The 25,627-nt window shown below is 36.4% G+C and overlaps 1 protein-coding gene across 1 annotated transcript; it reads left to right on the forward strand.

Moving 5' to 3' along the window:
* Positions 1 to 7,486: 7,486 nt before the first annotated feature.
* On the forward strand, positions 7,487 to 20,194 carry LOC110927482 (protein ALP1-like). The gene is made up of 4 exons (XM_022171090.2): positions 7,487 to 7,631; positions 18,591 to 19,121; positions 19,209 to 19,437; positions 19,524 to 20,194. Exons 2-4 carry the CDS (start codon positions 18,594 to 18,596, stop codon positions 20,015 to 20,017), a joined length of 1,251 nt encoding a protein of 416 aa, XP_022026782.1. The 5' UTR covers positions 7,487 to 7,631; positions 18,591 to 18,593; the 3' UTR covers positions 20,018 to 20,194.
* The last annotated feature ends 5,433 nt before the right edge of the window (positions 20,195 to 25,627 follow it).

Raw genomic sequence — 25,627 nt, forward strand, 5'->3', positions numbered from 1 at the left:
ATAATAATCTTACCTACGTAATTGGTATACAATAATCCTACCTATCATCATGTTGGTACTCAATGAACTTCGGTTAATTTTTTTTAACTGAAGTTAGTTTTTAAGTTTTATTTATTATACAAACAGTCCTTCTAGTTGTAATTTACTAGTTTTAACTATTTTAAAACTAGTAAATTATAGTCCCTTGAGGTTTTTTTGTTTTATAAAATAGTTAAAACTAGTAAATTACTACTACAGGGACTTTTTGTGTAATAAATAAAACTTAAAAAATTAACTTCAGTTAAAAAAATAACGGAAGTTCATTGAGTACCAACATGTTGATAGGTAGGATTATTGTATACCAATTACGTAGGTAAGATTATTATTTACCAACGGGACAAAGGTTGGTTTATTAAAAACCAATTTTCCTATTTTTGAACAAAATGAACTTATCCTGACCATTGATTTTGTAGATCTAGATTTTTTCTTTAATGGCAAGATTGTAATTATCTTTTGTAACTTACAAGTATTTTAATAGACACAAGGGTATAATTGTATTTTTCGATCTTCATTTAATTAAATAATTTTTTCTCACTCCTAATTTCTCTTTCCAATTAAAAGAATATTTAATTACATTCTCTATATTTTTTTTTCTCTCGCATATTTCCTAACTTAATATTTCATAATTTAAAAAAAAATACAAACACTCTCACATATTACCTAACTTAATATTTCATAATTTTAAAAAAATACAAACATTATCAAATATTGTTCCAGCTAGAACGCAATTAAAAATATTTAATTACATTCTCTATACATATATATATATATATATTAGATGAATGCTTGATGAAAAGATGTATAGTGCAAACAATATGTAGCAATACACAAGTGTATAAGTCTGATATATATCGACGTGTATACACTATGTACTTGAATAATACACAGGTGTATACGTCTGGTATATACCGACCCGTATACACATATGTACTTGAATAATACACAAGTGTATAAATCTGGTTTATACTGACCCGTGAAAACAAGATGTAATAATACACAAGTGTATAAGTCTTGTATATACTGACCTGTATACACATATGTTAAAAATCATAATTTAATTAGGTTTAATATTTAATTTTAAAAGGAACATAACAATTTATTTATTTAAAAAAAAAAACATTAGCCCTTCAATCTCTTATAATTAAAATAATAAAGAAATAATTAAAATGAGAGAGAGAGAGAGAGAGTTAAGAGAGGAGAAAATTAAGGGATTTTAATTAAAAGTACTTGCCTAATGTCAATCTTACCCTTTTAATCTAAAAAATAATAAAGGGCCAAGATTAGTTAACTCAGTTCACTCTCAAAAATTGTTCACTCATGATCCTAATCCTATATACATACATACATATATATATATATATATATATATATATATATATATATATATATATATATATATATATATATATATATATATATATATAGAGAGAGAGAGAGAGAGAGAGAGAAAGGTTCAAATGAAAACCACTAGTTATTGTGAAAACTCGAAAACTAATTAAAAAAGCCAAAAAAACATACCAAATTGTTTTTTGCATACCAATTTTCTCAGTTTTTTATATATAAAAAATTTTTCAAAAAAAAATAATTTTTTTTGTAGTGCACATGTGTAATACTACACATGTGCACTACAATTTTTTTAAAGTTTTTTTTATATATAAAAAACAATGATTTTTAATAAAAAAAATTGTAAAAAAAAAGAATTTGGTGTGGTTTTTAGGCTTTTTTAGTTAGTTTTCGAGTTTTCACAATAAAAGTAGTTTTTATTTGAACCTTCCCCTATATATATATATATATATATATATATATATATATATATATATATATATAGGATCAGGATTAAGAGTGAACAACTTCTTGAGAGTGAACTAATCTTGGCTCGTGATCATTTTTTAGATTAAAAGGGTAAGATTGACATTACCTAAGTATGTTTAATTGAAATTCCTTAATTTTCTCATCTTTTAACTCTATCTTTCTCTCTCATTTTTAATTATTTCTCCATTATTTCTTTATCCATAGATTTTGTTTTAATTTTAACTTGAATATTGTTTTTCTTTTATTATCCGTATATATAGATATCATAATACATTGTTTTTAACTTTTTATAATTTTCAATAAATATTAAAAAATTTCTCTGAGATTGAAATTGTAATTATTTTTGGGCATTAATTTTTTTTTTTTTTTTGAATATGTGATGAAGTTATTTAATTTTACATACAAGTGATATGTTTCATTTTCATTAATTTCACAATTTTTATATGAATCTACTCGTGTGCATGCCTAATATACTATATGTTGTTAATATACACAAATGTAACAATTTCTGAATATAATACACAGATGTATAAAAGACTGTACACATGTGTATAAATAAACTAACAGCTGTGTATCTTGTATAAACTGATAGCTAGCGAGACTGTACACATGTGTATAAACTAACAGCTGTGTATATTGTATAAACTGATACTAGCGAGACTGTATACATGTGTATACACTAACAACTATGTATCTTGTATATACGGAAACTAGCAGGATTTTAGGGATTTTGATTATATTGTTTAATAAATGCAATTTACAAAAGACACAAATACCCTTCTGTCATTTATTTTAAAGGGGAGTTACAACATTATAATTACAATTTTGGCATTGTTTAACAATCCCTAGATGATGTAATCCAATGGTCCAGATTAGTTCACACAGTTCATTCTAGAACCTTACCCTATATATATATATATATAGGGTAGGGCTAGATAGAAAACCCTATCTATATAAAAAACCCTAGAAAACCCAATCTCCCGACATTTTTTTTTTTTGAAAAAAATAACACATGTAATATACATGTTTTTAAGAGTTTTGGGCCAAAAAAATCAAAAAAGTGCCGAAGGGATAATTTAAAAAAAAAAAAAAATTCAGCAACTTTCAGCATTTTTGTCTAACACATGTTAGGCACTGAATTTTGTTTATTTTTTTTTAAAAAATCCCTTTGGCGCTTTTTTGTTTTTTTGGCCCAAAACACTCTAAAACATGTATATTACATGTGTAATTTTTTTCAAAAAAAAAAATGTCAGGAGGTTGGGTAAAAATGGGGGGAGATTTGGGTTTCCAAAGTTTTCTAAGAATTTTAGGGTTTTTTGTCTAGCATTACCCTATAAATTTACGGTACCCGTAAACACAAACTTGTGGTGATCAAAACTACACACACAACTTTTTTTTTTAATTTTTTTTTACAAATGTGTTTATAATACACACATCTACGTTTATGAAAAAAAATTTTGGTCCAACTCGCCCCGTACGGTGTAGTTCTCATGGTTCTTACAACTGGAGGTGGTTTTCATTTTAGCGGTCCCATATATATATATGTGTGTGTGTGTGTGTGTTTAACGATTTAAGTGATGAACTAAATTTGGCCGGACGATGTACTAATTTAGTGGCAAGACGAGCCAAATCAAGTAACCGATATGAGGTTTGGGATAGATCTCGCTTATTAAATAAGCTTTATATAAGGCGTGAGTTTTTAAAAATATCAACTTATTTTTTTAGCAAGTCAATTTTAAATCAGTATTTGGTTGATGACATCATTAAAATTTTATATGTTATCGCTTCTGTAAATTAGTGTTTTTGCGTTAAAAATGGATTTGTGAAGCACAAGCAACCACTTTCTTGATATCTACTTGTGCGTATTCACTGTTTTTTTTTTTTTTTAAATCTGATTTCATTATATCTTATTTCTAGCATCTGTATGCATGCATTGTGTTTGTTGTGTAAAGTTTGAAACACGCACCATGCATTGAGCACATAAGAGAACTTCCTTTTCAATTTTGCTTTCTTTCTCTTTCAATATAAATTGACAACTATTTTTGTTCATATATCATACCTAATTATATTGACTATTTTATTACTCGGATCATACTGACAAGTAACTACATTATCAGTCCATCATAGTCTTGCAATGTTGATAAGGAAAGACAGAAATGTATAACCAATACCAATCTTTTTTGGCACTTTCTTCACTATCAAATCTAACTATGTTGAAACTTTTTTTATTTATATATTGGTTGTAGACTTATGAATATATTCATATTGTTATTTTCTTCATATTATAGACTTGGATATCCTTTTTAACATGTCTATACAATTATTGCAATATTTTAACACACTTATTGTAAGTATTTTTATACCGTTATAAAATATCTTTAACACACTTATTATAAAATGTTAATCCAAAAAAGTGTTTTTTACACAGTTGCCTATTATATGGAGATTGCACATATTAGTTGTGTTTTTATATAAATAATCAATAATAAAATATTTTTAGAAACGAAAAATATACACCTTAAATTGATTTAACGAAATTAAAACAAGCAAGAACTTAATTTAAAATGCAAGAGAAAATTGAAATTTTGTTCCAAGTATAGAGTAGTTGTGTTTTTATATAAATAAATAATCAAGAGTAGTTGTGTTTTTATATAAATAATCAATAATAAAATATTTTTAGAAACGGAAAATATGTACCTTAAATTGATTTAACGAAATTAAAACAAGCAAGAACTTAATTTAAAATGCAAGAGAAAATTGAAATTTTACTCCAGGTATAGAGTAGATTACAAGTATTCTACATATATTTGTTTTGAGTAGTACCAAAACTCATATTTTCTCTTCGTTAATTCAATTTTTTTAAATGAAAATAGATGTTATATAACATGTTTGCGATGTAACAAGTTTGTAGGACGAAACATAATGCAAAGATACACTTGTAACATCTCAAAATTCTATAATATAACATTTGATGAAGGTTCTTATAAACAAGTTTGTAGGACGAAACATTTGATATTAATTACATTTATGCCATTTCAACCTTATTCCCTTTTGTTATCAATTTTGATTTATTAAATTTGTGTTCTTTATATTTATTATATTTATGTAATTATAAACTCATAAGTTACTTTAGTTTCTCTATTTATATCTTGATATTATTAGGAAACTTTTTATATTTAGTTATATGAATGTATTTTTTATTTATTTGTTTACTTTGTTTTGTTCTTTTAATCTAAAAATATTCTATGTTTGGGTTTTTTTTTTTCTTTCGATTGCTGTAGCGAGTGATGGTACCTTAAAGAAGCGGAAAGATACCAATCGAATTCCCGTCGCGAAGCACGGAGTATCTCTACTAGTTTTAAATTAAGTATGAATTTAGAAAATGAGACATGAACTGCTTGCAAAGGCCCATAAGGGGCATTATGGTGGTTTGCCTAAAAACCCTAATATGAAAAGAAAACATTCTACTACTTTCATCCTCATTTTCTCTTTCAACTTTTTAGTTATTAGTTTGACACTAATGATATTTTTTAGGGGTGTGAATTTCTGACACGACCCGAAAACCCGATACGAACCTAACACGAAATTTGTAGGTTTAGGTTTAGTCTAAATGAGTTCGGGTCAGTTTCAGGTTGAACCCGTGAACCCGTTTAGGTTAACGGGTCGGGTTCGGGTCAACCAGGTCGGGTTGGCGGGTTGACCCGTTTAACACATTTATACTATATTATATGTTTTTACAATATATTTTATCTCATAAATTAAATGTGTGTGTATTTTATGCCATGATTATAACTTAAAAAGAAAAATTAACATAGATTTTATAATTTAAATTAGAGATTATTATATACATTTGTGTTTTTTAAGTAAATTTTAATTTTAATATATTACTTTCAGAAAAAATAAAAAAAAATTCGGGTTGAACGGGTCGTGTTCGGGTCAACCCACGAAACTTCGGGTCGTGTTCGGGTTATTATGTATGATACAATTTCGGGTTCGGGTCGGGTTCGGGTTTGTGTAAAATTTTCGGGTTCGGGTCGAGTTGAACCCGCCAACCCATGAACACGACCCGTTTAGCACCCCTAATATTTTTGTCATTTCACACGCATCTAACACTAAAAACTAACCCTCATCTACACAAACTATCCGGGAAGGAAATTAAAAAACTTAGGGACTATAGACGTAATTTTAGAAAGTTAGGGACTAAAGGTGAAAAATAGTCAAACCACATAAACTAGCGAAGCATTTTTCTCTTTGCTTAATAAGATAAGTATAGATATAGATAAAAACGTTTTTTTTTTTTTTTTTTTTTTTTATCACACAGAGATCCTTTTCAAAGATTACTTTGAATTGATAAAAACGTTTTTCTTTTATCACAAAGTGATTCCTTTTCAAATATTATTTAGAACTAGTATTAAGCCCCTGTGTTGCAGCGGTTGTCATAAAACTGTGTTAAGTAGTAGCAATACTATACCATTGTCAGCGACCACCAACCCCGGAAAATCTCGTAAAAACAAAATAAATAAAAACGGGAAAAAATAACGTCGAGCGAAAAGCAGACGTAAAATCTTTGAATCACGCACGCTCGTTGCTGAGAAATTAAACCGAAACGTAAAACATAGAAAAAATAACCAAGTCCATCCAGGACCCGCGTGTTGGACGAACTTGTCAAATGCAGAAAAATAGATGTGACGCAACGGGCTAGTCAAACGGAAAAACAATATACGAAAAAATGTTGAACCCCACACGCACGTTGCGGTGCGTTAACTCACAAAATTTAGAATGAAACGAAAAATTTGGGAAAGATGAAAAGTATGGTGAAACAAAATTGAAAATAAAAAAGAGTCTGGATTAAATTGAAAAAGATGAAAAACTTTGGTTTAAAAGTAAAAAAAACAAAGTTTTTAAATTGCAAAATTAAAATTATTTATTAATTTTAGATAATGATAAAAATAAGGGATATCTATATATTGGGTATTAATTAATACTAATATTAAAAGAAATTTATTAAATTAATATAAATAAAATTTATGAGGTTGAAGGAGAGAATGCCATCTGGCATTATTTGAAGTCTTTTATTATAATTTAGATAAAAAAAGTTCAAACAAAATACTAGGGTTTCATAGCATCAATTAAATGCCGATAAAAAATAAATAAATAATACTGGAAGTGATCAAGAAACATTCAAATAATTAGAAGATAAAATTGTTGGTATAAAACATAACTAATCACATAATAGCGAACGTGATAAAATTGTTGGTATAAAACATAACTAATCACATAATAGCGAACGTTACTAATCACATAATAGCGAACGTGATAAAATTGTTGGTATATAACATAACTAATCAAATAATAGCGAATGTAAAAGAGAATTCCACTTGGACCCCCTGGTTATTAGGGGCTGTTTGGTTGACAGGAATCCATAGGATTTCAAGGGAATTGGAATTTGAATTCCATTCCTTTGTTTGTTTGGTTAGACAAATTAGTTGAAGGGAATTGGATTTTAATTCCAACAAAATCCATTGTTTAAAGGAATTCAGATTCCTTCTCAATTTCAAAGGAAAGTTCAAAATAACAACGGAATGTTTTCCAAGTTACGTAAATAACCCCCAGTTCGCCTCTTATATTTTTCCATTTTTGTCTAGGGTTTCAGCAGCCTCCTTCATCCTCTGAGATCTCGATCTCGATCGCTCCTCTCTAGGGTTTCATTCTTCATCTCTGAAGATCTCGGTCGGCTCTCAGACATCGCTTTCACCTCCCCTGCTCCTTGTTCCGCTAAGGTATTTAGATCTCTTGACTCTCAATTCGTCAATTGTGTGTTTTTAGGTCAAATTATGTTTGAACAACATGTATATATCCATTATCTTCTTCGATCGATTACATTAATATCTTCAATTAATCGTCAATTTGTTTTTGTTTCATCCTGATCATTGATCGGTCTACTTATCTGCGTTTGAATTTTGTGTCTAATGGTTCATGAATCGAATCTACTGCGTGTTTGATGTGTTGTACACTGGTGAAAAACTTGCTTGATTTATTTGAAACTGTTTAACATAGATGCTAAATGATGTTTGATATTATTGGTAATTTGGGGAAGGTTTGGATGGATAGAGATGGGTAGTCTGCCGCATGCAGGGTAGAGGTTTGGGGAGCACCCAACCCAAGAATGATGATAGGTGTGGAATTAGAAGAAGGAACTAGTCCAAATCAGTTGATAGCTACCTTGTGTTTGTGAGCAAGATTACATTATTATGGTACTGTCACACCCCCAAAATCCACCTGCGGATAACACCCGCTTCGAGGGCGTGACTGACCAGGATCCAGCCACCAATTATACTGAATAATTAAATTGATAACAAAAAGTAATACTTACTAACCATAAGATTAGCAAATATCAAGTTCAGAGTTTAAGGTTTCAAGTTCAAACAGTAATAAGTAGCGGAAGCATAAGTAAGGCAGTTTAAACAAAGTTCATAGTTCAAAGTAAGGTAACACCCAACACAAGGGTGGACAGACACTACTCGTTCCCAAGCAGCAAGCTCCTTCGTCACTGGTTACCTGCAAAGCATGCAGTAAGGGGTCAACAATAATGCTGAGTGAGTTCACTAGTTGTCCAGTTTTAATTACCAAAACTTGTTTCACCAGTTAATTTATCCGTTTATACATGCCGTGGGGAGCTACCCCAAAAGTTAGCGACTAAACTGTTTTTCCAATACCGAACACTAGGTAACCGTTGCGTTTCCGCAGGATGCCCCGATGTCAATGTTCTATCATCATTGACGGATGCCTGAGTACATTAGTTCACGACCGATCCCATACCATGGCACGGTGTGAGGTTGGTAAGACCTAAATAGCGCTATCAACTAATAACCCGTTCGCCTGGCCCCGGCGACTAATCGGTATTATGTAGTAGGGACTTGAGTGATAGAGTTTCGTTTAGTGCCGTTAGTTGCAATCCGTATAAACAGTAATTAACCAAAGGTTTCCCAATGACAAGGGAAGGAAAAGTAAGTTTGTTCCCAGTAACTAGGGAAGGAATGTAAATGGTATCCCCTTTTACAAGGGGATAGGGTTGTCTTAGTCTCGTGTCCCAAACCACCGGGACGCATGCTTTTAAGTTGTGAACTCACCTTGGGTTGCTCGGTAGATTAGGTTACTTGTCAAACACGTTGGTCACCACGTCCTAACATGGTTACCGGTATAGGTCAGGTTCGGTGTACAAGCATTCACGTAAAAATCTAAACACATAACTGGCACGTAACATGCATACAAGTAAACAGTCATGGGGTTATTGGGCCGGCCCTAACATTCACACATACAAACAGAACACATAGTCCAGTTAACAGGTAGCCCATATTACACATTATGGCCCAATAACCAAAGTGGACAGCCCAGTCGCAACCAGGTGGTCTCGAGTCGCAACCAGGAGGTCTCGGCTTGTCACGCTGTGGTTGCGAGTCGCAACCGTGTGGTCTCGAGTTATCACGCTGTGGTTGCGAGTCGCAACCGTCGTAGTCTCGAGTCGCAATCGTGAGGTTTCGAGTTGTCATGCTATGGTTGCGAGTCGCAACGGTGCGGTTGCGAGTCGTAATGCTGTCCCTTTCATGTACACGTGATGATGCAGATACATCAGTCCGAAATGTACTATGTAATCAGGCCCAAATCAAGTAATAGCCAATAAGGTTTCACTAACACTTTTCCTAAACTGTCCATTAATGAAAATAGATCAAACTTTGCCATTTTGAAATCTTCAAACCACATTCAACAAGTTCATCCTATATTCATAAATTTCTAGGGTTTTCATGTCAAACATAACCACACATTTTTGAACCAAAAATCACATATTTTAACAAGATCAACATGCAAGAACAACAAAACATACATATATAGCCGAAATCTTATGTTTAACATCATCACTTTTGCAAGAAATAAAGAAGCATAGTTTGGTTGGCCATGAACACTCTTAAATTACCATTTTCTAGCCATTTTAAACACGTTATCACATATTGCCAAACTTTACAATCAACCTAAGAATCATGCATAACCATTCTAACTAAACACTTGCTAGCTCACATAAAACACACACAAAATAATCACTAACCGGTTGTGAAGAAGGAGCCAAAAACAATAGAAAAGGAACCGAGAAGATGGAGTGTTCGGGTGATAATCTTGACCGAGTTTCTTGTCCGAGATCCTTGCTTGGTCCGAAAGTTGGAAGAGAAAGTGGTGTTGTTTGGGGTTTTCTAGTGGGAGAGAATAGAAGAAGTGTGGGTGTGTTTGTGCAACAAAATGAAGCAAGTGGGGAAAAGGTTGGGATTTATACTAGGGATCTCGAGTTGGGCTAGGGGGTTTCGGCCCAAACGGTTTCGGCTCAAGAGGCCCACTCGAGACCGAGTGGCCCACTCGCAACCGAGTGGTTGCGAGTCATGGTCTCGAGTCGTGGTCTCGACTCTCATACATATATATATATATTACATACATATCACACATATCATGTAAAAGTCACGTTTTCATTTAATAATATTTATATATACACAAAATATTACAAGGTGTTCGTTCGGAAAAACCTAGAGTGTCACATTATCCCCAAGTTTTAAGAACTTTCGTCCCGAAAGTTAAGGCAGCCACTGTCAAGCTAGAGTGTTTCAACGGGTGTCACATCATCCCCCCGTTAGTTTGGAATTTCGTCCCGAAATTCGGTTGTAGCTTCAGTGCTGGGGTTTTCGTTTGGGAACAACTGGGGATACTTGGACTTCATCTGGTCTTCCCGCTCCCAGGTAAACTCTGGGCCACGCCGTGAGTTCCAACGAACTCGCACGAGAGGTATCTGGCTACGTTTGAGGGTTTTGATCTCCCGATCCGTGATCTCAATCGGTTCCTCAGTAAAGTGTAGCTGTTCATCAATAGTGAGTTCCTTGAAAGGAATTATGAGTGTTTCATCTGACAGACACTTCTTCAGATTAGACACGTGAAAGACATTGTGCACTGCACTCAGCTCCGCAGGCAGGTTTAATCTATAAGCAACCTTACCGATTTTCTCGGTAATTTCGAATGGTCCAACATATCGCGGATTCAGCTTGCCTCGTTTACCGAAACGAACCACACCCTTCCAGGGTGAGACTTTAAGTAGCACCCGGTCCCCGACCTGGAATTCTAGCGGTTTCCTACGCTTATCCGCGTAGCTTTTCTGACGGTCACGAGCTGCCGCCATGCGTTGTCTGATCTGGGAAATCTTTTCCGTTGTGTCTACCACCAGTTCTGGGCCTGTGAGTTGAATGTCACCTATCTCCGCCCAGCAAAGGGGTGATCGGCATTTACGACCGTACAAGGCCTCAAAAGGTGCCGCCTGAATGCTAGTGTGGTAGCTGTTGTTGTAAGAGAATTCTACCAGCGGTAGATGCTTCTCCCAGTTCTTGCCAAAATCGATCACACATGCTCTAAGCATGTCTTCCAGGGTTTGGATGGTGCGTTCAGACTGCCCATCCGTTTGTGGGTGATAAGCGGTGCTCATGTCCAAACGTGAGCCAAAGGATTTGTGCATAGCTTGCCACAACTCGGAAGTAAAACGAGCGTCTCGGTCGGAAATAATAGAAGTTGGCACCCCGTGCCTCGAAACTACTTCCTTTAAGTAAATTTCCGCCAAGGTAGAAAACTTGTCTGTTTCCTTAATAGCCAGAAAGTGCGCGGACTTGGTCAATCGATCTACTATTACCCAAATAGTGTCATTCCCACGTTGGGATCTAGGTAGTCCTGTGACAAAATCCATGGAAATTTGCTCCCATTTCCATTTCGGGATTTCGGGTTGCTGGAGTAGGCCTGCTGGTTTCTGATACTCAGTCTTGACTCTTGCGCAGGTCAAACATTTGCTAACGTAAGCTGCTATGTGGGCTTTCATGCCAGGCCACCAGTACGTGGTCCTTAAGTCGTAGTACATCTTATCTGAACCAGGATGTACTGAATAACGGGACTTATGGGCTTCGTCCATCACCAGTTCTCGTAGATCTCCGTAGAGTGGGACCCAAATGGGTCCTGCCACGTAGTAGGCACCGTCTTCTTTTTGCTCTAATCGTTGTCTCGATCCTCGCAGGGACTCAGCCCTGATGTTTTCCGGTTTCAGAGCTTCGGTCTGAGCATTTCGAATCTGGGTAGGGAGATTAGACTGGATGGTAAGTTGTAATGCTCGCACACGCTTGGGCGTAGTGTCTTTTCGGCTGAGGGCGTCTGCCACGACATTGGCCTTGCCCGGATGGTACTTGATGGCGCATTCATAATCATTCAGAAGTTCGACCCAGCGGCGCTGTCGCATGTTTAATTCCTTTTGCTTGAAGATATGCTCGAGACTCCTGTGATCGGTGTAAATGGTGCACTTGGTACCGTACAGGTAATGTCTCCATATCTTAAGCGCAAAGATCACTGCTCCTAGTTCCAAGTCGTGCGTAGTGTAGTTCCTTTCGTGCGTCTTGAGTTGTCGAGAGGCGTAAGCAATAACTTTGTCGCGTTGCATTAACACACAACCGAGCCCATGGATGGATGCATCGCAGTAAACCACAAAGTCGTCAGTGCCTTCAGGCAACGAGAGAATGGGAGCACTACAGAGATTATCCTTTAGTGTCTGAAACGCGGTTTCCTGAGCTTCACCCCATTTATAAACCATACCCTTCTGAGTAAGAGCCGTGAGAGGCTGAGCGATCTTTGAAAATCCCATGATAAATCTTCGATAGTACCCTGCTAGTCCTAAGAATTGGCGGACTTCGGTCGGGGTCTTAGGGGTAGGCCAATTCTTTATAGAGTCGATCTTTGCAGGGTCGACGTGAATTCCATCCTTGTTAACCACGTGCCCAAGGAAATGGACTTCTCGAAGCCAGAAGTCGCATTTCGAGAACTTGGCATACAGTTGCTCATTGCGAAGGAGTTCGAGGATGAGGCGTAGGTGCTGTTCATGCTCTTCTTGACTTTTCGAGTAGATCAGGATGTCGTCGATAAACACGATCACGAATTTGTCGAGGTAAGGTTTGCACACTCGGTTCATGAGATCCATGAATACCGCAGGCGCGTTGGTCATTCCAAAGGGCATAACGAGGAATTCATAATGACCATAACGAGTTCTGAATGCAGTTTTGGAGATGTCCTCAGTACGTACTCTCAACTGATGATAACCTGACCGTAGGTCGATCTTAGAATAGTAGCTCGATCCTTGCAGCTGATCGAATAGGTCGTCGATTCGCGGGAGAGGGTAACGATTCTTGATGGTAACCTTGTTCAGCTCTCGATAGTCGATGCACATTCGGAACGTGCCATCCTTCTTCTTAACAAAGAGTACCGGTGCTCCCCAGGGTGATGAACTAGGGCGGATAAACCCTTTATCCAAAAGTTCCTGTAGTTGAGTAGAGAGTTCCTTCAATTCTGCGGGGGCTAGTCGATAAGGTGCACGAGCTATGGGCGCTGCTCCGGGAGCTAGCTCGATTTGGAATTCGACCTGACGGTGGGGAGGGAGTCCAGGTAGTTCCTCAGGAAATACCTCGGGGTAGTCACGTACTATCGGAAAATCTTCAATCCTCTTTTCCTTTTCCTGCGTGCTGGTGACAAGTGCTAAGATAGCGGTGTGCCCTTTTCGTAAACACTTCTGGGCCTTCAAGAAAGAGATAACGCCGGAGATTTCTCCGCCTTTGCCACCTTGTACAATGAGGGGTTTGCCAGAACGGCGGGGAATACGAACTGCTTTCTCTTGACAGAGGATCTCCGCGCGATGCTTGGATAACCAATCCATACCAATAACGACGTCGAAGCTTCCAAGAGTAACAGGGAAAAGATCGATACTAAATGTCTGACCAGACAACTCTAGTTTGCAGCCTTTGATAACATGTGAGGCCTCGATGTTTCTACCATTAGCTAACTCGACGATATGATGTGAACTTAGTAACGAAAGCGGACGCTTAAGCTTCTTACTAATACGTAGAGACACATAACTAGCATCGGCACCGGAATCAAATAACACAGAAACATAACGATCATCAAGTAGGAACTTACCCGCCACGACATTGGGGTCATTCCTTGCTTCTCCAGCTCCAATCACAAAAGCCCTTCCTCTTGCACCATTCCCAGCATTGTTGTTCTGATCGTTGTTTCCAGCTCCCTGATTGTTGTTGCGATTCTGATTCAGTTCAGGGCAATCCTTTCGCATGTGCCCTGTTGCCCCACATTTAAAACATGCTCGGTCGTTTCCCTGCTGCTGTTGCTGTTGGGGTTGTTGCTGATTCTGTCTTGCTGGGAACTGACTTCTGCAATCCTTGGCTTCGTGCCCCATCTTGTGGCATCGCTGACACTGGCCCTTGTTACATGCCCCATTGTGGTGCCTGTTACACTTGTTGCACTTAGGGTAGCTTCCCCGGTAGCCACCCTGTTGCTGAGTGCCTTTGTTGTTTTCAGTTTTCCTTTGCTGTGCTGGGGCCTGAGTGGGGTTAGCATCCTTGCTTTGACTTCCTTCCCACTTACGCTTGCTGTCACTAGAAGTTCCGACAGTAGCACTGATCCTTTTGGGCAACCTGCCCTCTTCTACGGCCTGATCAGTAAGTTTGTGGGCAAGTCGAACGATCGGCTGAATGGTAGTGTGGTTGGCTGAAGTTACATGGCTTCGAATTTCTGGAGCCAAACCCTTGATGTACAGTTCGATTCTTCGATACATAGGTCGAGACATGTTTGGGCAAAGAGCAGCATAGTCATTGGACAGTTTGGTGTAGGTCTCAATCTCTGACCCAACCATCTTAAGCGCATAGTACTCATTCTCAAGTTTGTGGATGTCATCCCGGTGACAGTATTCCTCCTTAATCATGTCCTTGAAATCCTCCCATGCCGTAGCATTAGCAGTTTCCAATCCAAACATCTGAATTTGCGCCTTCCACCAAGAAAGCGCGTTTCCTTCGAGCGTAGCAGTAGCAAATTTCACCCAATTCGCAGGGGGACACTCACAGACAGCAAAGACAGCTTCAACTTTCTCAATCCAATGCAGAAGACCTATGGCACCCTCAGTGCCGTTGAAAGGGAGAGGCTTGCAATCCATGAAAGTTTTGAAAGTACACACGGGTGGTTGCGCAGGTGCATGCTGACCTGTTCGTGAGAAGCGAAGCGTATAGATTTAGAGGCGAAAAGACGATGTGGCGGTAGGATCTAAACATCCTAAATCAACGAGCTTACCTATAGGGTGAGCTGCGAAAGCTGCAGCCACCGTGTTAAGCAGGTTAGTGAATTGAGCCTGAGTCATGTTGATGTTTCCTCTTCCACGTCCACTCATTGTCTTCATAACCAGAAAACACAGTATGAGTGTGATGCCGTAGCGTAGCGAGAATGAGATAGAAGAGAGAGGTGTATCTATCTAATTAGGCACACTAGTACGTATAGTAAAACAGGAAACATAAGGTAAGCAAACAAGTAGACACTGGTCCGAGCTATGAGGTCAAAAGGTTGAGCCTTGCACTTGGAGTGTAGTGTCGTCGCGAGTCACGGGTTATAGTCTGGTTTTTCTCAAAAAGATTTTCCCCTTTTTAAAACCAAGTTCACTATAACCAATGGCTCTGATACCAATCTGTCACACCCCCAAAATCCACCTGCGGATAACACCCGCTTCGAGGGCGTGACTGACCAGGATCCAGCCACCAATTATACTGAATAATTAAATTGATAACAAAAAGTAATACTTACTAACCATAAGATTAGCAAATATCAAGTTCAGAGTTTAAGGTTTCAAGTTCAAACAGTAATAAGTAGCGGAAGCATAAGTAAGGCAGTTTAAACAAAGTTCATAGTTCAAAGTAAGGTAACACCCAACACAAGGGTGGACAGACACTACTCGTTCCCAAGCAGCAAGCTCCTTCGTCACTGGTTACCTGCAAAGCATGCAGTAAGGGGTCAACAATAATGCTGAGTGAGTTCACTAGTTGTCCAGTTTTAATTACCAAAACTTGTTTCACCAGTTAATTTATCCGTTTATACATGCCGTGGGGAGCTACCCCAAAAGTTAGCGACTAAACTGTTTTTCCAATACCGAACACTAGGTAACCGTTGCGTTTCCGCAGGATGCCCCGATGTCAATGTTCTATCATCATTGACGGATGCCTGAGTACATTAGTTCACGACCGATCCCATACCATGGCACGGTGTGAGGTTGGTAAGACCTAAATAGCGCTATCAACTAATAACCCGTTCGCCTGGCCCCGGCGACTAATCGGTATTATGTAGTAGGGACTTGAGTGATAGAGTTTCGTTTAGTGCCGTTAGTTGCAATCCGTATAAACAGTAATTAACCAAAGGTTTCCCAATGACAAGGGAAGGAAAAGTAAGTTTGTTCCCAGTAACTAGGGAAGGAATGTAAATGGTATCCCCTTTTACAAGGGGATAGGGTTGTCTTAGTCTCGTGTCCCAAACCACCGGGACGCATGCTTTTAAGTTGTGAACTCACCTTGGGTTGCTCGGTAGATTAGGTTACTTGTCAAACACGTTGGTCACCACGTCCTAACATGGTTACCGGTATAGGTCAGGTTCGGTGTACAAGCATTCACGTAAAAATCTAAACACATAACTGGCACGTAACATGCATACAAGTAAACAGTTATGGGGTTATTGGGCCGGCCCTAACATTCACACATACAAACAGAACACATAGTCCAGTTAACAGGTAGCCCATATTACACATTATGGCCCAATAACCAAAGTGGACAGCCCAGTCGCAACCAGGTGGTCTCGAGTCGCAACCAGGAGGTCTCGGCTTGTCACGCTGTGGTTGCGAGTCGCAACCGTGTGGTCTCGAGTTATCACGCTGTGGTTGCGAGTCGCAACCGTCGTAGTCTCGAGTCGCAATCGTGAGGTTTCGAGTTGTCATGCTATGGTTGCGAGTCGCAACGGTGCGGTTGCGAGTCGTAATGCTGTCCCTTTCATGTACACGTGATGATGCAGATACATCAGTCCGAAATGTACTATGTAATCAGGCCCAAATCAAGTAATAGCCAATAAGGTTTCACTAACACTTTTCCTAAACTGTCCATTAATGAAAATAGATCAAACTTTGCCATTTTGAAATCTTCAAACCACATTCAACAAGTTCATCCTATATTCATAAATTTCTAGGGTTTTCATGTCAAACATAACCACACATTTTTGAACCAAAAATCACATATTTTAACAAGATCAACATGCAAGAACAACAAAACATACATATATAGCCGAAATCTTATGTTTAACATCATCACTTTTGCAAGAAATAAAGAAGCATAGTTTGGTTGGCCATGAACACTCTTAAATTACCATTTTCTAGCCATTTTAAACACGTTATCACATATTGCCAAACTTTACAATCAACCTAAGAATCATGCATAACCATTCTAACTAAACACTTGCTAGCTCACATAAAACACACACAAAATAATCACTAACCGGTTGTGAAGAAGGAGCCAAAAACAATAGAAAAGGAACCGAGAAGATGGAGTGTTCGGGTGATAATCTTGACCGAGTTTCTTGTCCGAGATCCTTGCTTGGTCCGAAAGTTGGAAGAGAAAGTGGTGTTGTTTGGGGTTTTCTAGTGGGAGAGAATAGAAGAAGTGTGGGTGTGTTTGTGCAACAAAATGAAGCAAGTGGGGAAAAGGTTGGGATTTATACTAGGGATCTCGAGTTGGGCTAGGGGGTTTCGGCCCAAACGGTTTCGGCTCAAGAGGCCCACTCGAGACCGAGTGGCCCACTCGCAACCGAGTGGTTGCGAGTCATGGTCTCGAGTCGTGGTCTCGACTCTCATACATATATATATATATATTACATACATATCACACATATCATGTAAAAGTCACGTTTTCATTTAATAATATTTATATATACACAAAATATTACAAGGTGTTCGTTCGGAAAAACCTAGAGTGTCACAGGTACCTTACCTAGAGTCCTCAAAGTCTGTTGGCGGAACAAATGAGAGATATGATCTTAAATTTTGTTGCATCAAACAACAGTGCTTGCTAGGTTTGATGGCGAAACAACTTGCAGCAGGTCTACTTTGTTTGTTACTCAAAAGCCACCAACCCTAATTGCAAATGGTATAGAGGCCCAAGTTTCTTTACATTTTTTTAGGTCAAGTACATTGGGAGTTAGTTAGGGGCCTGCTGCAGTTGAGATTACAAAATCAGATGGAGCAGTGATTGGTTCAACATGACTTGTAAGTACTTGGTTTTTGGGTAGTGGTGGAGATAGGATTTGGCAGGGGTATGCCCGGAGAAATAACAATATTGGTTTTTGGGAGTTATTTACTGCTAAACAGATAGGTGTAGAAACAATATGGGGCTCCAAATTAAGATAGAACTAGTTGAGGGTTGGTTTACTTATTGGAGCGAAAGTCAACTTAAAGTGGTGGATGTGCAGTCAGATTTCCCACTATGATCCAGCTCCAAATTCCAGTCAAACTACAATGAGATTAAAAGTGAAGGTGGGTGGTATGTGCAGGATGTTTTGCAGTATCAGATTGGTGAGTGTTTGGTCAACAAAGATCAGACCATTATGCTTCCTTTTTATTTTATTTTATTCATGAATAAAGAATTGAAACTAGTTGTATACCTGAATGTATATTTCTGTTCTATTATTTTTTGGTTTAACTATTATTTTATTGTAGTGGGTAACTTTTTGGTTCCTTTTAACATATATTTTCTTTGATACTTTTGTTATTTGTCTTAATTATGTTAACTCATTGTGTGTTTATAATGTGTAAATAGGAAATGGCCCGACTTAGTTTAGCAACTCGCAAACGTAAGCAAAGGAGAAGGACATTGATTTTGATATGGTGGAACCAACTTGTTACGACTGTTTCTTTGCTTATACTTTCACTTTACATGTTGATATTCAAATATCTAATGGATAAACCACGTATTGGATACTCTTATTCAAAAATAGATAGATATTCGATATTATATAGGTATGTATATAAGAGTGATAGTATGTCTATATCTCAAATTAGGATGAATCGATCGTGTTTCATCAAGTTGTGTGACATGCTTAAAGAATTTGGAGAATTAAGATCAAGTAAGAATATGGATATTGATGAGCAAGTAGCCATCTTCCTTCACATTATAGCTCATAATGTTAAGAATAGGGTCATCGTATGCCGTTTTCATCGTTCGGGAGAAACCATTAGTAGATGTGTTTCTCGAGTTTGCAATGCGGTGATTAGATTGCATTCACGTTTGCTTAAGAGACCCGAGCCTATTCCCGAAAATTCTACTGATCAAAGGTGGAAATGGTTCAAGGTAATGTGTAATCATTATAATTTTTAATGTTATACTTATGTTAGGATTTATAATAACATTTTTTATATATATATTTTTTTGTTTTAGAATTGTTTAGGAGCTTTAGATGGAACATACATAAAGTGCTTAGTACCGAGTGAAGAGAAACCTAAATATAGAACAAGAAAGGGAGAGATTACTACAAATGTGTTAGGTGTGTGTTCGCCGGATATGCAATTTGTTTTTGTGTTACCGGGTTGGGAAGGGTCGGCGGCCGATTGTAGAGTCCATCGAGATGCTCTTGATAGGCCACATGGGTTGAAAGTTTCAAGGCCGGGTAAATTTATAATATAAATAATCATTTAGGTATAAACTTTAGTATTTGAAGTTGTTGGGTGTTTATTGACTATAGTGTAATTTTAGGTTATTATTTGGTAGATGCGGGATACACAAATGGAGAAGGTTTTCTCGCCCCTTATAGAGGTCAAAGATATCATTTAAATGATTGGCGTGACGGACATCAACCCACTACCCCAAAAGAGTTATTTAACATGAGACATTCGTCCGCAAGAAATGTTATCGAAAGATGTTTTGGTATTTTGAAAGCAAGGTGGGGAATTTTGAGAGACCACTCATACTATCCCATTGACCAAAAAAATAGGATGATAATGGCATGTTGTCTTCTTCATAATTTTATAAGAAGAGAGATGCCGGTTGATCCATTTGAGACGGGAGATTTGCTAGATGAAGGATTTGGAGATGGACATGGAGATGGGGATGGGGATGAGATTGGGGATGGAGATGGAGATGGAGATGAGGATAATATAACTTATATTGAGACTTCAAATGAGTGGACAACGTTTAGAAACAATCTAGCCCAAAGCATGTTTGACGCTTGGAATGTTACCAATGGATAAGAAACTCCTACAAACATATGGATTATTTATAATGTTGTTTATGCTATTTCTATGTCGTTATGCTATTTTTAAGTGTGGAACTAACTCTAGTTGTATGTTTGAGTTAACTTTTAGTCGTATGTTAAACAACTCTTAATCGTATGTTTGAACTTTCGGTTAGTATCATATGATTATGATTCATATATTTGGCAATATGTTAATTTTTATTTTATTTTGGTTGAATACTTTCTATAACTTTAGTTAAGATTATTTAAGTTTTTTTTTTTATTATGTAAAATCATATAATTTTAAGAATTTCTTATGGATAATAAATATCAAAAATCTTTTCTTTTAAGTTACAAAATTCAGTTATTTTTTTTGCCGGGGGGGGGTCGGTTGTTTAAAGAATTTTTTTGATTTTTTAGAATTTTTTGGATTTTTTTATTATTTTTTAGATTTTTTTTAATTTTTTGGATTTTTTATTATTTTTTGATTTTTTAATTTTTTTGTGATTTTTTATAATTTTTTGAACTTTTTATTATTTTTTTGATTTTTTAGAATTTTTTGAATTTTTTATTATTTTTTAGATTTTTTTTTGAATTTTTAGGATTTTTTGGATTTTTTATTATTTTTTAGAATTTTTTTTGATTTTTTATTATTTTTTGAACTTTTTATTATTTTTTAGATTTTTTTTATTTTTTAATTTTTTTTGATACTTTTGAATTTTTTGGATTTTTTAGAATTTTTTATGATTTTTATAATTTTTTGGATTTTTTAGAATTTTTTATGATTTTTACAATTTTTTATAATTTTTTGGATTTTTTAGAATTTTTTAGAATTTTTATCTAAGATAGTTGTTTTTAAAATTTTTGCCAATTGTTTATAACTAGGGGTAATTTTGTCTTTTTAGATATTTTTAAATTCCAATTCCATTAATACATTTATCAACCAAACACATCTATGGATTTCAAAGGAATCCATCAAATTCCAATTCAAATTCCAATTCCCATAGGGATTCCAATTCCAATTCTAGTTTAGTCACTGTTTGCGGCTTTCCTGTTCAACTTTCTTTCTCTCGGCCCAATCTATTTTTGTCTATCTTTCTTTTTATTTTCTTTTGCAGCCCGAATATGAACCATGTAATGCAGTCCATCTGTTCCTTAAATTGAGCCTATCTTTTTAACGAGCCCAAGTTTCCAGCCCAACACTTTATTTTTGTGGGCCTCAAATAACTAACCGGAACCAAGTCTGGGTTTGATTAACAATGTCAACAACCGGTTCCGGGTGCGTTTGGGTTTTTTTTTATTAGGTTTTCACCAGTTTGGCTGTTTTTTTTTTCAAGTTTTGGCCAGTTCGGCTACCTGTTTTGATCAGGTAGAGGTGGAACTGGTTCCGGTTCGGTTCCTTTCACTAAATCTGGAAGTAGTCTGTATCCACTGGTCGGGTAGGGTAGGAACCGGGTCCGCGTCGGTTTTTTTTTGTGCACCTCTGAATCTGATAGAACATTGAACTCTACAACCCATCCAATAATTGCAACTCGCAAGTAGGTGTGTAAACAAGCTGAGTTGAGCCGGCACTTGGCTTATTAAGTTCGCTCATTCATTGTTTATTTATTATTTTATTTATATGGTTTTAAAACTCTATATATATATATATATTATGGAATAATAGTTATTGTATAATAAATATTAGTTAACAGTTGGAGTGGTGAGATTTCATCTCCCCTTCCCCCGAACCCCCGTCCCCTCTTTTAAGGGCGAGTCCTTACTCAATCCGTAAACGAATTGCGGACTCGAGGTTAGGCTTTCTCTGTGACTTTTCCTCTTTAGCCGGCTTTCAGGCACGAGGACTTGCTTTCCTCTTTTTGGGATACAAGCAAGCCCTCTGTTTCAGCCGGCTTTAATACAAAGTCACTAGAGGTTAGCCACCCGGCGAAGAAGCCTTTCGGGGCTTCCCTCGCCTAGCTACACCTTTCCTTCTGACCCTGAAGGCATAAAAACAAAATAACAAAAAAAGACAATGCTCTATAAAAAAAGTTAACAGTTATATAAAAAAATGTTCGTTTAGGTTCGTGAGTCGGTTTGAGCTCAAGCTCGTTTAGCAAATGTGACTTCAATAAGCTCGAGCTTGTTTAAACATGATGACTGTCGTAAGGGTCAATCAAAAACCTAAATAAGCTACGTAGATAGCGTAAGTAGGGTATCGTATCCACGGGGAATTTGTGGTCAGTGTCACGTTTTTAACTAAGAACTAAATTATCTAAATGATGAATTTGATTGTAAAAGCTAAGGAACTAATTAAGAGAGTTGTAATCAATACGAGAAAGAATAACCTCTACCCGGGATCCTAATTACCCGTTTAACATCAAAACCTGTTTACTAATTCAAAACACCACATAGACATGGCCTCGGAATTAATTAATCTGATCAGTTATCAAGGATATTTTTAAGATTCACTATGCCACCTAATAACCCGTTCAATTGTATTAACTACCCGCCAATTTACCAACCCGCTAACAACGCAAGAAAGTTGCCAATACGCTTAATAAACGACAAATAATTCAAACACAATAAACATTTACCAAGAATCCAACACGAGTGGTCAAGCTGTACCAGTTATACGAATCCGCAAACAAGAATTAATGTAAAACAACGTAAAAGTTCATCCGAGTAGAAGTTATAAGAAAATTAGCCGCGCATCATGGTCATCGTTGCTTCAGGATTTGTTAGAAATTGATTGAACATGAAAGAGTTGCTTGGAAGATGGAAGATGATGGAAAATAATCGCCCCAAAAGTGCTCCCAATCGTTCCTGGCGGCTACCGAATGAATCCCCTCCGTTTCTTCAAAATAGGTTAAAAAAACAATTTTCTACGCTGTAAACCTTTCGCGCCACGCGACAGTACGTACTCACTTCCTCGCGTGGCGCGAAACACCATGTCTGACCGGTTTTGTTGACTTGTTCCTTTCACGGCACGCGACACCTCACACAGCCTCCCTCGCGTGGCGCGAGGGATCATGGTTTCCAGCATAACTGCTTTCTCGCTCCGTATTGCCTCGTAACACCCGTTTTCCAGCTTGTATGATCATTGTACTGCATTTAAGCGCTGTTAAGCCTGAAAAACCCGACAACCAATAAGTACAAATATCACTATGAATAAACACACTCGAACGCTTAAAATCGACACAAAACTATACATAATATGACGTGTTTGCACCCACACATCACATCCCCACACTTATCTTTTTTCGTCCCCGAAAAAATTATTCGCAATGGAATCACAACTAAAACAAATGGCTTTCAATATATTCAATTATTTTATTAAAATAAATCTAACCACACGTTAACCACGATTGTGAATATACTGTCCACTTAAACCCAACCGCCAGTTTCAAAGCCCTTATTTTCGATCCATTAAGTTCAAGTAGTATATAGTCGTCTATGGATCCCACACTCAAAAGACTACGACTCCACCTATTCCGTTTCCAGTTTATAAGGTTAAAAGATTTATAATCTACCGCCTTATATAAAAAACTTTTATATTATTCCGATTAAACTTTATGATGGATAGATGGATGATATTGTGAGCTTACATGCTTTTGTATACGATCAGTTCAGCGGATATACGCCATACGAGTCACCATCCCCATGGTTAATGCCATAAACTTCACGTTTTTTTTTACATGTGCTCAGATGAATTGATGGATGGAATGATTTTTTTTTTCGGGCGCCACACTGTTTCGGATTTGTTTTCACAAAAAGAAACAGGTGTGCCAGTTTAATCTCGGAAAAACTTATGAGTTTTTTACTTATGACGTACCCCTTATACCTTCCACAGTTTTAGTTTTACCATAGCTCCTAAGGCGAGAACCCACAAGACTCCTATTTTAAGTTGTTTTATATCAAATCTAAGGAACCATTCAACCAGCTGGGCCTACCCACATATCCTAAATTAGACATGTGACCGATTTTTTTATTATCTCATATATATAGTAATTGAAAAGCCACTGATTTAATTACACCTATCATTTTCCATTTTTATGCGAAAACCTTTACAGGACATTTTCTACTTTTTTCAATTTTTGATTTTTTTTTAATTTTTTTTTAATTTTTTTTTAATTTTTTTTAAATTACTTAAACTATGACTGAACTAACTATGACACGACACCTAAACTAAACGCTAGTTTCCCCCTCCCCGCACTTATTTCCTTCATTGTCCTCAATGAAGAAGGAAACTACGACTCAAACAAACTGAAAATAAAAATAGAAATAAAAATACAACAACAACAAATGGAACAGACTCCCCTGATTTCCTTGCCGCTCTGCATCTGTCTAGTTCCATGCCTTCCAAAACGCACTAGTACTCCAACCACAGTTCCCAGCCAAATACGACCCATTACTAATTCTAGCAACATCACCAAACATAATCATAGCATAATATATATATATATATATATATATATATATATATATATATATATATATATATATATATATATATATATATAGGGTAGGGTTCCAGTGTGAACAACCTCCCAAGCGTGAACTGCGTGAACTGATCTGGACCATTGATTTCCTTTTTAGTTGTTAAGGGTATGATTGTAATTATATTAAAAATTAGATTTAAATCATTATTTTAATAAGTGAATTAAGTTACATCTTTCCTATTTTAAATTCATTATCCACAAATATCATTTATTTCATTTTTATTTTTCACATTTCACCACCAGAATTCGAATTATGATTTTTAAGATCCACGTAACCTTCATATACTTGGGATTTTGAACAGTACACATGTGTACTCAGCATGGTACATATGTGTAATTAGCTACATAATACATACATATAAACAAACAAAACCTGTAAAACTAGTTTATATTAAGCAAATAACAAGTTACATAATGTTTGCCAAACCAAAAAAAACATACAATTACAAGTTCCAGTTTCGTGAAAACAATAAATGCAACATAATCGGAAAAATAAAAAAGACATAGTCTTTTACAACTATTCGCCACGTTGTATGCTGAATCATCCTTATCGACCAAGCAAACAAACATACGTGAATCATCCTTATCGACCTCATACGTGAATCATCCTTATCGACCTTCCATCTCCACTTTTCTCGTTTACGACGTCTCCTATAATAACACAAAAAACGCAGCAATTAATACTTTGCATAATTCACAAGTGTACATCAACAACCTTACACATTCAATACACAAAAAATTCTGAGATATCACAAAAACAGACGCTATACACATGTGTACATCACGTTAAAATCAGAATACACATGTGTACAACGCATTAAAAACAGAGCAAAATCATAATATGTACACATGTGTACATCACGTTAAAATCAGAATACACATGTGTAAATGCCTAAACTAACAGTTTGTTATCAACATGTGCACACTTTCCTTTCACAATCAAAATCACAATGGATTAAAGGCAAACAATCGGCTTCCAGATCAAGCATACTCCAATAACAACCATTTTACTCTATCCCCAATTTTATATTTAAAACAGCTTCTTACTATCACACAAATTATCTGCAAATATGATTTTAACTACGATCCACAAGATTTCCAAGATATATACTACACAACAATTTAACAATTCTCTATATCTTAAC

Source organism: Helianthus annuus, chromosome 1, assembly GCF_002127325.2.
Source record: "Helianthus annuus cultivar XRQ/B chromosome 1, HanXRQr2.0-SUNRISE, whole genome shotgun sequence".
NCBI classification, from domain to species: Eukaryota; Viridiplantae; Streptophyta; class Magnoliopsida; order Asterales; family Asteraceae; genus Helianthus; species Helianthus annuus.